This window comes from Cryptotermes secundus, unplaced genomic scaffold (assembly GCF_002891405.2).
Source record: "Cryptotermes secundus unplaced genomic scaffold, Csec_1.0 scaffold9, whole genome shotgun sequence".
Taxonomy (NCBI): Eukaryota; Metazoa; Arthropoda; class Insecta; order Blattodea; family Kalotermitidae; genus Cryptotermes; species Cryptotermes secundus.
The window spans coordinates 504,182-518,111 of NW_019725413.1; the positions used below are offsets into that span (position 1 = coordinate 504,182).

At 40.6% G+C, this 13,930-nt stretch overlaps 2 protein-coding genes across 2 annotated transcripts in view; both read right to left on the reverse strand.

The window, feature by feature from the left end:
* LOC111863287 (DNA repair protein XRCC3) overlaps positions 1 to 452 on the reverse strand; it is a 22,182-nt gene extending 21,730 nt beyond the window's left edge. Inside the window, exon 1 of the mRNA XM_023849474.2 lies at positions 237 to 452. Within this exon, the coding sequence (XP_023705242.1) occupies positions 237 to 452 (216 nt within the window). The remainder of the gene's footprint in view (positions 1 to 236) is intronic.
* Positions 453 to 1,107: 655 nt separating this feature from the next.
* LOC111863285 (BTB/POZ domain-containing protein 7) lies at positions 1,108 to 13,540 on the reverse strand. The gene is made up of 9 exons (XM_023849471.2): positions 13,227 to 13,540; positions 12,659 to 12,895; positions 9,678 to 10,947; positions 8,284 to 8,359; positions 8,025 to 8,200; positions 7,254 to 7,545; positions 5,451 to 5,629; positions 2,776 to 3,012; positions 1,108 to 2,581 (listed from the first exon to the last, which is right to left on the reverse strand). The coding sequence occupies exons 2-9, from the start codon at positions 12,874 to 12,876 to the stop codon at positions 2,258 to 2,260; spliced, it is 2,772 nt and encodes a 923-aa protein (XP_023705239.1). The 5' UTR covers positions 12,877 to 12,895; positions 13,227 to 13,540; the 3' UTR covers positions 1,108 to 2,257.
* Between the last annotated feature and the right edge of the window lie 390 nt (positions 13,541 to 13,930).

The window sequence follows — 13,930 nt, forward strand, 5'->3', positions numbered from 1 at the left end:
ACGGCCAGTTTATTCTGGGGTCCGCAATTCTTCCGCGTCGGATTCTTCATGTTTCGTCGATGTCGGTTCCTGCGCCTTTTGTTCTTCGGTTCTCCGACCGGCATTACTTCGGCGTCTTGTACGGGTACCTCTTGTAATTCTGCCACCTCAGGTTTCCTGTTCGCTGAGGCCAGATCTTCTTCTTCTTGACGTGCCTCCATTACTAGGAAGGCCATCGTCGCTCCGACCGGTATTACTGTGGGGACCTCTTCTTGTTGTGCCGTCATTGCTAGGGTTGCTCTGGTCTCTGCGGAAGTTTTTTCTCGCCAGGCTTTCGAGTCGGCGTCCGCCCCTTCTCGCCATGCTTGTCTGTCAGCCTCCCATCTTGCCATCAAATCCTTATGGTCTTTCCTGCTATCGGCTCTCATTTCTTTCAGCATTTCAAGTATTAGCTGAATGTCTTGCTCCTCCATTTTGTAGCAGTCAAATACTCGATGCACAATAATCCAATTATTTGTCAGGCGTGTTCAAGTTCGTAAAAATTCTGACACCAAATTATCACGTGTCTTGAGTTCGAATCTCGTTGATCACGTGTGTAAGTTCTAATCCCACTTCTGACACCAGTTGTCGCGTATCGGGCGTATAACGCGACAAATAAATTCTCGATGTATTCGATGTAGCGAATTTTATTTCACATTCGCTCATACAATCACCCAAATTACAGATTCACGATTACTGCTATCTGCAGTATCACAAATAGTACACTCCAAATGCCACAGTACAACTGACTGGCTGACTTTCTCGACGATAGGTCCAGGACTCGCTGACTGACTCAGTACAACTCAGTACAACTGACTGTGAATAGCCTTCGCTGCGCCTCATGTAGCCTCGATCGGACCATACGGAAAACGGCCGCGTAATAGGCACCCTCTTTGCCTGGCGCTGTGTTGCTATGTAACGCTAGCGGAGGTAACCGCTGTTACTATCGTAACATCGCCGCTGTTGACTCGCGTTGCCTAGTGACCGCGATATCCCTCGGTGACGTCACCGCGGAGGGGAGTGGCAGGGCGGGAACTCGCCTATTACCGTAGTAACGCGAGCGTTACGTTACCGCCACGTACCGCAGGGGAGGTAGGGGTCAACATGTCACAATATTATCAATAAACTGCAAATTAATATAAAATTAAATAAATAAGATAGTGTGATCAAATACAGATGTCATGTGACACACAGCAGAGGCAAGATGCATATGGAGAGGTAATTCCATTGCTACACTTTCCAGATAGATATATTAATAAAAAAATGTCAAGATACAGATGCAGAATGGACAACTCCTGCATCCCAGAAAATTATCCTAACAGAGCAATTTGTTGGAAATATGACCACAGCCTGAATCTCTTCATCTAGATGTATACTGATGCTGAAAAATACAAAAATTCTTACTTTCCTTTCCAGTTTTCCATTTTTCTATGTTATCATATGTTCATACTGTACTATCACTCGTCTCTTCTGGAAGATCATGAAATAAAAACAAACAACATGAGTTTTGACTTTCATCACACATAAGCCAGCATCTCAAGTACATTATATCAGCACAAATTCTAATTTTAACCTAACTCCCCAGTTTTATACTTGTCATAACATTATTAAAAAAAAAAGAGGTAAGTAAGTATGCACTGCAGTTTGACATGAAAAATCCACAGAATTGGACCTTTTTGTCTTCAATTATCTACAATATTCTTAACAATATACTTCTACAAAACAGCCTCCTGCATTAGATTATATTCCACCTAGCACAATGAACTGAGCTTTCAAATCATGGAACAATCCATTCAGTCTACTGTTACCCATTACCAGGAAGAGTAATCCATGACAACAAATTATATATATATTCCCGCACTTAGAGACCCTCAACACTGACCAACACAAAATTACACACCAACCACTCAAGATCACTAAGAGTACCTGCCCTGCATGCCCACAGAAGCATCTTCAAACAATGATGCTGGGAGTCAGTATCAACCATCAAGGATGAATATTATCCGTCACTGAACTTGATTTCGAATATACCAGACGTGGTTCCCCAGATCAGTCTGCACAGAATATGGTTCCCTGAATGACGAACTTTTCTACACAGATGTGTAATCGGTGGTCACTATCTCAATCACCTGAAACCTTCCCAGCTCTCCCAAGAAGCAAGAAGTCGTCTGTGGCAGCAAGTTGCAAAGTCTGTTACTTGATTCAGAAACCCGGGCAGCGCTGGAAGCGCATCGCTGCACTATATGAATCTAGGTGGTCCAGTGTGGTAGGGGCCTGAACCCATGTGTGCGGGGGAAGGTCGATGGTGTGAATATGGAGGTGGTGGACCAGGACCAAGGTATCGGTGGTAGCCTCCATGAGGAAGTGGATGAGGCATCAGTGGGTGGACGGGACGTGAGGGTGATGCTGACAGTGGGTTGTGGAGGTGGCTTGTTCCATCTCCAAGGTCCAACTCCAACTCCTGCTGTTCCTGCAGCTGTAGCTGGCCAAATGATGCTGTTGCCATAGCAACATCTGGCATGATGTCAGACAGGTGGCCATCACTACAAGAGCTGCTCTCGGGCTGCAGGTAATAACAGTGTTAATCTCCATATACAAAATACCGTTATCTATATACAGAACAGAGGGAAATTACAAGGAGAGAATTTATAAAAGTGAAATTTTTTTACAACATTCCTTGTCCAAAGACAAATGGGTATGCAAATTCCTATACACAATCTCATAATTACTTAAAATTATTTTCAGTATAAGCCTCACCTCTCCGTGACCACGATAAGCGTCGCCCTCAGTAACAACAGCAGGCAGCTCATGCCGCACAGTATATGCTGCGCTGTGCCCACGTGGGAATGTCATATTTCGTCCAAAACATGGTGGAAGACCTCCAGCACAACTGGGTGCTCCAGGAGATTTACCAGAAGACGAAGGTGGTACTGGATCCTCATCCATGCCCATTTCTGTATCATCATCTTCTTGAGCACAGTAGCATGCAGCATTCTGACACACCACAAACCACATTCATCATCATACAATAAACAATATCACGATGCATTTTTCCTTGAGCCTGCAGAAATGCTTATGTAGCAGACCCAGATGTCACATTTCCATCCCAAGCAGTCAACACTGTCAGTAATGCCAGTGCTTACGTGTGCTTTTTGCATGATTATGTCACCAGAGGCCTGGCTCAATACTCTTTCATTTTATGAAAGAATAACATTTTCATATGAATATTTCCTTCCATACACTGAACGCAAGGCTATCTCAGAACAAAGTACACAGTTAATTCCCAAATTCATATCATGGCTTCCATGGGTTGCAGGAAGAGATCATCCAGGCCATTAGAAAGCTCACATATAAGCGATTTAGAAGAAAATTTATTACAACTGAACATGTTTATTTATTTGCACCTTCTGGTCCCTTCCATTTGAAAAATTAATGTGTGGTACTATCCACCCTGTTATTTGCGGGGAAGTATTTAAACTGAAATTAGGTTTCATTACATTTTATTATGTTAAAAGAAGAAAGATCCTTTGGATTTTGTTACATTATGGGGAGCAAAGAGTTGATTTATGGATGAAAGTTGTCTTGGGAGACTTGAGATTCACACAACGGTGACTATGAGAACTGCTCTGTTCTAGAAAGTGATATCACATAATCTAGCAGTCACCAATGTTTTGGAGAAACCTACTGTCATTCATGATTTATTAAATTCTGTGAATTATTAAACACTAGCTGACACATTAAAGAAAGATCATGGGAATAATGAAGGGGCATACAGTGGCATTAGAAACATAACATTCAACAGGAAGGACATAGCCAAATTATGGTACAGAAGGAATTTTTCACTGGGGAACACAGGCCACAGAGTGCAGCAGAGAAACGTTTTATTCTTAATAATGAATCTGTGGAAGATATAACAGAGACCAGCTGTTATGCAGAATTTATAAAATTGAAAATGAATGTGTGTTCAAAGTAAAAGTATAATGAGATTTTGACGTCAGTATTTTACACTAAAGGCTCTACTTCCTGTACTCAATAAGTATTCTTCATAAATATGATAAATTGATGACAGGAACTGCTCTTCACAGATCCACCTACCCACAGAACTCATACTACCTGCAACCTGCATGTGCAGTCCTGTGAGCACACTGTGGTACCATAATCTCAGAACATCACTATTACAATTTTTTGCTTGCTTTCCTTATTTTGAAAAAATAAAAGCAGGTTTATCAGATCACCTTCCTGTCTATGTCTCTTTGTGTTTCCCCTTAACACCTGTAAGCTGGAATAGCAGAAGAAGAAGAGACTACTGTTGCTAGGTAATAGCTCGGTAAACATATTCCCATGACACCAAATACAAATGCAACAACAGAGAAACCGCTGAACACAGTGTTTATTATGTGATCCATGGCATATCACATATTCAATATGTAGTGAAAGGAAAGTAGCTGATCAGGTCTTCTCAGAACTTCTTGTACTGCATGCAGAGCTATCCTCCAAACTGACAAGAATGGGGGAGGGGGGTGGGGGGCAGTGGCAGTGACAGAAACAATAGTGGATATATAAAACGTTGCAGCTGGCTGAGTAGCACCACTGGTTTGTAGGTCTCAGATTCAAATCTCAGTCTGGAAACTGACCACCCTGAGTATTTCAGTCTTCATCAGTTCCTTACGCACACACCAGGATAATACCTCAGCTGAAACTAAGACCACTTCCTTCCACATCCCTTCCAACTCATTATTCACTAATCATCCTAAAATTTCATGCTATATAGTCTCCATTATGATTTAATAAACAACAGATAAATAAATTAACGATACTGTAGCAGGTAGACCCATTACTGGGTAACAACCTCGAAACAAACAATGAAACAACATCCTCTGCTAAAAAACGGATTCTTAATAAGCAAGTATGCACAGTCATTCCTAAGTAACACCTTCACAAACAAACACATACCAACAGAAACGACTGGAGAACAACAATGAATGGTGTTTTCTACGCAGTTCACACCGAGATGTTATAAGTAAGACAAATTCAGAAGTTAGTCAGTTGTGAGAGTTGTCAGGAAGTCCATGAAGAGAAGTCTTAGTCAGTGCAGTATTGCCAACAGGCAATAAAGCAAGCACAGAAGCTGAAGAATCTCCAATGTTAGAAGCCATTACCAGGGAATGACTGGTAAAGACACAGCAGAGTGAAAAGGCTTAACATGTGCTGTAGTGATTTCTAAATTGTGGAGATCAGTGATGATGCTATAATCAAGTGTTGTCACAATCCATATGTTAAAGTGGTAAATAAATCCAATATCCAATCTAAATCCCCATCAATAGTCACTCATACAAGTGATAATATTATGATAATTTTATAATTCCTATGCATTGTCAGCAATAATGAATAAGGATGGGAAGTCATAAAACTAGATGATGAACTTTCCTCACCTCCAAGAGATCAGCTACAGCATCAGGCAGATTGAACTCTCTTACAACACGCAGCCTGATCTGACGGTTGATTTCATGTCGTGATGACAAATGCAATGAAACAGCCCTCTGACAACTTGGCGCTTGGCGAAGTTTCTGCTCACGTTTCAACATTGCTGACATTGTGGCTGAATCTGGAACTAGCAGAAAAGAAAAGGGCCATTATACAACAGAAACATTTATTAGCCCTTTCAGTGCCATGCTTCACACTACAATACCACCATGATGGGTTGCACTTAACCCTTCACTGGACTAAATGCTCCTGTCTAAATTGTGGTTCCAGATTTTAGTGGTAGAATGTATGTATGACTTATTCTTCTCTCCTACTGCCATCTATTGGAGACTTAACCTACTTCTGACACTCTGATAAATCTTATGATATGGAACAGTGTTCACTCCAAATGTCAGCTCCAGTCCTCAAGTTACCTGTATAAAATGAAAACATAAAATAATAATGTAATATTGAGATTAATACATCTATATTAAGTTGCCCTTTTCCTAATTAATTAAGCACCATGCCATAAAGACATATGAAGGACTGGAAGTATAGCTCCACCATTCTTGACCTCAGCACAAGGAGGTGAATGGTCGGCTTGATGCCCTGGCCACTTTACACCAGGTACCCACTGGTTCCTAGAACCAGTCTGGATGCTGTGGAGTAGAAACAAATCTCTTGCTGCAGAATTACCAGCTCATCAAGAAGGGTTCAGCTCCATGAGTAAGTAATGATGATAATAATTAGTTGAAGCAGAGTAATTCATAATATTATATTTCAGCATCCTGTTGCACTGAAGTATCACTCGTGCTTTCTCTTCCATCTATAATGCAACACATTTTTAATTAGGTGACATCAAAATTATATTCAACTCACTGAGATGTCAGTTAAAATGTACAGTAAAAAAGGTAAAGTTATCCCTGTGCTTAATTAATTAAGCACTGTTCCATGAAGGCATATGAGGAAATAGATGTATAGATTCATGTTGAATTAAAATTAATTAACATCTAAATGTTTTTTAATGCGGTTGTCGTCCATTCATTTAAAAGACATTTGCTTGCAAGTATTTCTTGTTGTTGGATTTATTCACACTGCATTCCCGTTTTGGCATGGGTATTATGCGTGTTATTTGTGCCGTTTGTAAGGATGTCGATGTAGTGTTATTATCAGTGTTGTTATGGATGCTCCACTGGCGTCTAGGTTTTCCTATGCTGCTAGACTAGTTATGTTGTTGTTAAGTGGTTTCTGTGTGTAGATATGATGTCATGCAGTTTAGCAGAAAGGTACTAATGTTTTTCTCTTAGTGGGAGGTGGAGTCCAACTGGGTCCACTTGGCACGGCAGCCACTGATTGGCCTATTGTAGCCTGCCCCAGGTGATTATGATGATGGAGAATTTTGGTGGAATGAAGATNGGAATGAAGAGTGGCAGGGGAAACCGAAGTACTCGAAAACCCCGCCCCAGTGCCACTTTGTCCACCACAAATCCCACTTCACCAGACCCGAGATCGAACCCAGGCTGCCGTTGTGGGAAGCTAGCGACTAACCGCTTGAGCTATGGTGTGGTCACAAGTACTAATGTTTCCGAGAAATCTGCTTCCATTTTCAGGGTAGATGAACCTCTAAAATACTGGTACCTATCTATGAGACTGCACGGCATCACATCTCAGAAGAACATAACCTTCATATTTATGAGAACCTCAAACCTCACACAACACAAAATGGCACCAATCTTCTGCAGGCACTCTGAAGAAACTATAAAGCAACATACCTGGTATTGCTGCTGCTAGAACATCTACTCCAGCTGTGCCGTGAGGACGGGGCTTGTCCTCCACCATGTACAATGTATCTGGGATATCAGGGCTGTAGGGCAACCTGCGCAGCCTGAGAAGCTGCACCTCCTGCACCAGATGATCATCCAGCTGTGCCTTAATCTCTTCATAATATGGCATGAACAGCCTTGGCCGCACAAATAGTCCGTTGTTCTTACCCCCACGGATCCATGCATTGGCACGTAGGTTTTCCTGGTCATCGCCTATCATATGGCTAGGTGGGGTGCTTACCTATTTAAAATTCATCAGATGTATAGCTTACAGGCAAGTCCATTATGTACTGTATAAACAATACTAACATATAGCACCAAAAGAAAGACCTTAAAAAGATAATTAAAAGCAGAATCCAGCAATGTATATGATATTTTTGAGAAGTATTGCAGAGAAAGTAAGATAAGATAAAATTATAAAATACTTTTTTATTGTAGAAACTGGAATTCAAAATTTAACAAATTTAAAAGAGAAATGATTAAATTTCAAAATATGAAAAGGATGGATGGAATATGGATAACTATTCATGCACAGTAACGATTTTAGATCTGTCTATACAAAACAGGTGCTGTTTTACTATCTTAGCATCAGAACAAGAGTGAAAAGTGTATACAAATGAAGTACATATTTTCCACTGCTCTTTGCTATTATAAGAAAAATATGTCCAACAGGAATTAAGACAACTTCTCTAAAGTGATATACTGCCGCTTCTTACTCACCAGTCCTCGTCGAATGGCCTGATTTAGTACATCACTGCTTGGTGGTAGGACATGGTCCATCCTCACAAGAGGCAGCAAATCTGATAGAATCTCACGCAGCTCAACATCACTCAGGTCTCGTTTCTTGATACCTTTCCGTGTCACAGAGTGAGCTGTGTGACTCAGGAGGTTGGGTTCTGTACAGTAAGAATGAAATCAGTGTAGAAGCAATCAGCATAATGGTCAAACTCAAAATAAATATCAAGTAGCACATACTGACCTCGGTCTTCCATCCGCCGGATCAACTCGTGTTCTCCCCATTTTAGAACGGCCTGCAACACCTCCAACTCACTAGCCTGGATTACAAAGAAACCATCATTATAACTCTGAAGATCAATATGTTCTGGGACATAGTACTGTGCAATCTGATTGAAAGTTACCTGCATTTTACAAGAACTTGCCACCCTCATTTTGTGGGTACAATATGAAGACAGCAGGTTCCTTTGAGACTTGGTAACAATCTACAAGACTACCGTACACTGTGTCACATCACAGAAGACTGTACTTTTCATTATTAAATTTCACTGCAAAATTATGGCATAGAATTAGGATTTGGATTGAATTCCTCCAAACCATTTACCGTTCTATTACTCTTAAGAAATTGCAGGAATTGAAAACATATAAAACAAAATATTCCAGAAAGTGGTTGGCTTTAAGATGAAAGACTAAAGTAGGGAATTTAGGCTTTTACAAAATGACAAACTCTGTGAATAATACAGTTGATCTAGTATTGTTAGGACAGTGAAATGGAGGCAGCTAAAATGAATTTAAACGTAGCAAAGATGTAGGAGACAAAAAATGTATAGAAATATTTCGGTGGGAACCACTTGCAAAGCAGCCACTTAAAAGACTGAGAAGGTGATGGAAGTATAACAACAGTAAGATGGATCTTTGGGTAATAAATTGGGACAGTGGAAATGGATGGAACTGCTGCAGGATTAAATTTAATACTGGGCTTTTAAAAGAAATAATTACAATGGTTTGGATATATAAAATAAATGAAAGATCAAGGATATCAGACAGAAATCAGAATTGAAATTAAATGGAAAGGAGATAAAAGCTAAACAATGACGACAGACAAGTGAACAGTGCAGCGGTCTCCCTGTAAACATAAAGGAAAATTACCTGATGATGGCCCATCCATATGCGGCCGAAACATGTAGTAAAGTGAAGAAAGATATGTAAAACTAGAAACATTTTAATAATTTGATGATCACTTTTAGTGTCTTAATGACATTTTATGGTTTTAACAACATCGTAAAGTATTAAAGTTGCACTTTTTGTGAAAAACATATTTTAGATATCTATTATAGTTAAAAAAATACTGTTGCATTATTGATGGGTGCTTTAATGATAAATTTAAAGGAAAGAAATCTAGGAGACAACCTAGAAAACAGTGGTTCAGCCAAGTATTAGAATATAACAAGATGAGAGGAAAGATAGCAACATTTTGAAAAGGAAAGATTATGGGAAGAAAGAAGTTATAGCAGACTTTTCATCTATTAACCCATATGAAACTGAAATGATGCTAGGAGGTGAAGAGCAGTAGCTTTGAAGTTAGTCATACTGAATCATCATATTCTCTGCTACCAGAGATAGCCAACTGTAATATACCTGAAGGAAATGGCTGCTCAAAGCATCAACAAGGTGAGCCTTGTCAAGTTGGTGCAAAACTGGGGACTGTGCCACTGCCTGGAACTCCTCACGAAGAAAATGAAGAGCCTGGCGATGTACCCAAGCTGACCCATGGGGCTGACTACCCCAACGCAGTACACTGGGCAGAGATTCAAGTGACAGCCACTCCAGAATGAGGTCCTCACAACCCTGTGCCAAGATGTCCAACTCCAGGAACCTGCCTATCTGGTACAGCTCCATGGCCTCCTCCAGGGGGCTTGGTCGTGTACGTCCAGTGTGTGTCAGTGCCTGCACCTCACCAAGGCTGCCTGCACTGCTTCCACAGCCATTCCCACGAAGTATCAACGAGAGATCCACTGTATCCAAGTACACAGCATGGAGGAGCACTCTGGCGTAACGTTTGGGGATTACAGATTCGTCCAGAACTATGCGGGTCGGAATGTGTAGAGCTCGCTCTGTGTGTTCCTCACCTGATCTTGTACGTCGCTGGATCAAGTTACGGAAGAACGGTGACCTAGCACTTAGTATAGCTTTGTGGCACGGCAGTTCTAACTTTGGTCGGAACCCATACTCTGAGCTGCCAGAATCAGGTCGCTGATAGTCCCCACTCCCACCAATACCACTCCCACCATTTCCCACAGCTCCATCTGATGTGAACACCAGGGCAGCATCAGCATAGTCACCTGTCTCCAGCAGGTAACAAAGATCATGCTCTAGAGGATTGGGTGTGCCAAACTCTTCCCCCAGCCGACAAAGCACACTCAGGTCTAAGGTCCCATCATGAGTGCATATGTCACCAGTGTACAGGTACCGAAGAAGAGCTGAGAACATCTGAACATCCACGCCTGGAGTACGGAGTTCCAAGCAAATTCGAGCCCCATAGCCAGGATACCCAGCCAGCAGGTCTCTGAAATAGGGGCAACGTGCAGAGAGCAAGGCGCGGTGTACAGGGAAGCACACCTGACGGAACACCAGATCTGCATCTGTGCAGTATTTGAAGTCGTACAGAGTGGACAGATCTTGCTTGTATGTGGCGGCAGGAGGCCTGGCAAGTTCAGCCTGCACCGACAAGTCCTTCAAGGCAGCTAGAGCCTCATACTCTTCCAACAGAGCTCCCACCTCCAAGGAACCCCACTCAGCCACCAGCTCACGCAGCACTCGTCCATGATCACAAGCTTTAGATGATCGGCGGCGGCGGATGAACTTCTTGCGCAGTGTTGCAAATCCAGTCACTTTCTTTTTTCTCTCTCTGGAAATGAGAATAATATCAGTAAGAGACTCAAAAACTCCTGTCCTGTGTCCAGGGTAATCATAAGAGTTTCAAGAACATTCAATGTTTTTCCTCAATCTCTCACCACTTAAGTAACTGCTACAGAACATGGGGACATTACATAGTCCCGACCTACTCAGACATACTGGCAGAAAAGAAACTGTGACGGTAAGCATTTTAATTCATTAACCAGCTCCATGATGCCAAGCCCTTCTTGACTAGCCTCAACTCTTCCAACATTTTATGGAACCCAAAGGTTCATTACCGTGTTTTCAAGAGCTTTCCACCAGTCCCTATCCTAAACCACATCAATCCAATCCATACCACCCCATCCTATTTCTTTAAAATCCATTTTAATATTATCCTCCCACCTATGTCTTTCTAGTGGTCTCTTTCCTTATGGCTTTCCCATCAAAATCCTACAAGCATTCCTCTTCTCCCCCATGCTTAGCATCTGTATTGTAAGTCTTAATCTAGCCTAATAACCCTAACTGAGGATTTATGTGCTTCTTCAGTCTGTTCAGACACATTCTGACACATTACATTACACCAGACCACAACCACATCTTTCCAGAACTCATACAATCCATAATTCACAACCATCTCATCATTTGTACCACATAAACTATGCATTTACCATTTACATTTGAGGTTGTCATGACAGGGAATATCAAGATTATATCTTCTGGGACATTATGTTGTATAAGTTTGTATGGGAGCAGCAGGTTCCCACCAAATTATGTGGCACCATGTCCTAGAAGACTGTCATTCAGTAATTTACATTACAAAAGTGTTTCTTGGTGTAAATAACATTGGATATCAGCTGTGTACATTATGAAGACTCAAATGGCAGGATGACTATGAATGATAAACAAGATGTACAGAGATGAATCATAGTCAAGTACATCAAGTACCATCCCGGCATTTGCATGGAAGGATAAGGCATGCCATTTACACACTCAAATCCACAGAGCAGAGACCTTCTCTCATTCAAATGGATTTCATTGATAATTAGAACTTGAACTTTTCACCATCACACACACACTATTATGAAATGAAATGAAATGAAATATTTTTGATACACTTGTTTCAACCAGAGTTTAACATCATGCAAGGCATACACAAAGCTTAACAAGCTCTGAGTAAACTGCAAGTATAATTAAAATCGAAAATTTGTAATTATGTCATAACCACATAACTAAAACTGATCACATAACTTATGTTCATACATGTAAAAACAATGATAAAATAAAAGAACAGAAAATGTTCTGATGACTTTCAGAATGTATAGAACCAAAAATGTGTAATATTAAATTAACAGGTTGCTGAGTTTCTCTGCAATGTGTTTGTAATCAGCATGTCATTCTTACTCTTATCTCATTTCAGTTTTCCTGCACATATATTGGTGCACTCATTTATTTTATTTATAGGAGTTATGTTATACAAGTACTCTTTCCTGTGTACTGTTTTCATATCAGTTCTTAATGCAATTTTGAGGCAATCTTTTGAGTTGTTGATTCTGCTGAAATGTATATGAACAGTTTACTATTGTGTGTATCTTAATAGGCAACAACCTGTTATGTTTCGATCAGGTATGACTAATGAGGGTGGTCTAATGGATTGCCTACAATAAGAATAAAAAATAGGCCTTCATTCACACAAAACTATAAAAAGATTACTTTTTTTTTACCTCACAACCACAGATAGTTGATCACTTGTGCCTGATGGAGCAATACCAGTATGAAAACCAGCTGACAAACGTGCTGCTTGAGTTGTAGAACCGACTCTGCTCGGTGGCTCTCCAGTTGGATTGGAGGCAGAAGCTCCCATTCTTCCAGTCATACGTTCATCTCCTGTCCAGCAACTTCTTTGCAACGCACAAGGGATAAGGGCTCGAAATAGGTTCATTGCTTGCCCAGCGCCCAGGCTGTGAATAAGCCATAACACATATACTCATATGTGTACATAAAACTCGTTGAATAAGAAATAACTTCACATGACAATCATTTGGTATTTAGTCAGTCACAAATTACTTACAGTAAAATATGTAAATAAAACACGATACAAGGATCAAGTTCACATAACAATGACCTTAATAATAAGTAATAAGAGCTTGATCGGCCACAAATGACATTACCAATGACCTGTAAAATTAGCATAGGATGTAAACTATACTAAAACCGCAAAATTTTCCTGCAGCAGTTAATGAAACGACTAAGAAAACTCTCATATAGTATACAGGCAATTGAGACCCTTACCTGAGACTAACACTTGCATTTTGTAACAAACTCTATTCCACGCCTATAACTTTCACAGATATAAAATATAAACACCAATTAGCATTAGCAGTCGCCATGTTTACATTTGTAGGACTTCAAATTCCATTCCCGTATGTTCACAGATATGCCATTATTACTCACGAAAATGACTGTAGTATTTAAAATAGTGTAAAAGTTAATGTCCAAAACTAACATCTATAATTATAATTCTGATTAACAATCAAGAATTGGAAAACCATGCAAGTTTTTTTACGGTGGAGACTTTCTCACTGCTTCTATGACTGCGATGACACCTGCACGATCGTGGACATACCAAAATATTTAGCCTATTCGGCTTATTCTGTGGATGCTTAGATCGCTTAGATGCTTATGTTGCTCAAAATCGCCAGGGGTTTTAGAACGGCATAACCAAAGAAATTCATGTATGACTTCGGCTTTCGGGAATATTCCGTGTAGAATGTTGAAGGTTTTTGCACAGTTAGGCAAACATGCCAGTTGCCATCTTCGGGATCTTAAGGACTTTCGCAGACCTTAAACTCCAGCCATAAATCTTAAGGACAAGAAATTGAAGTACAGTACATCTAGGATTTGGTGTGCCTACGGTTGTGACCACAGCACTGTGATGACTGTGACCACTGTGACTACGCAGCACAGATCGCCACGAAGAGTGTCATCTGGTGGTA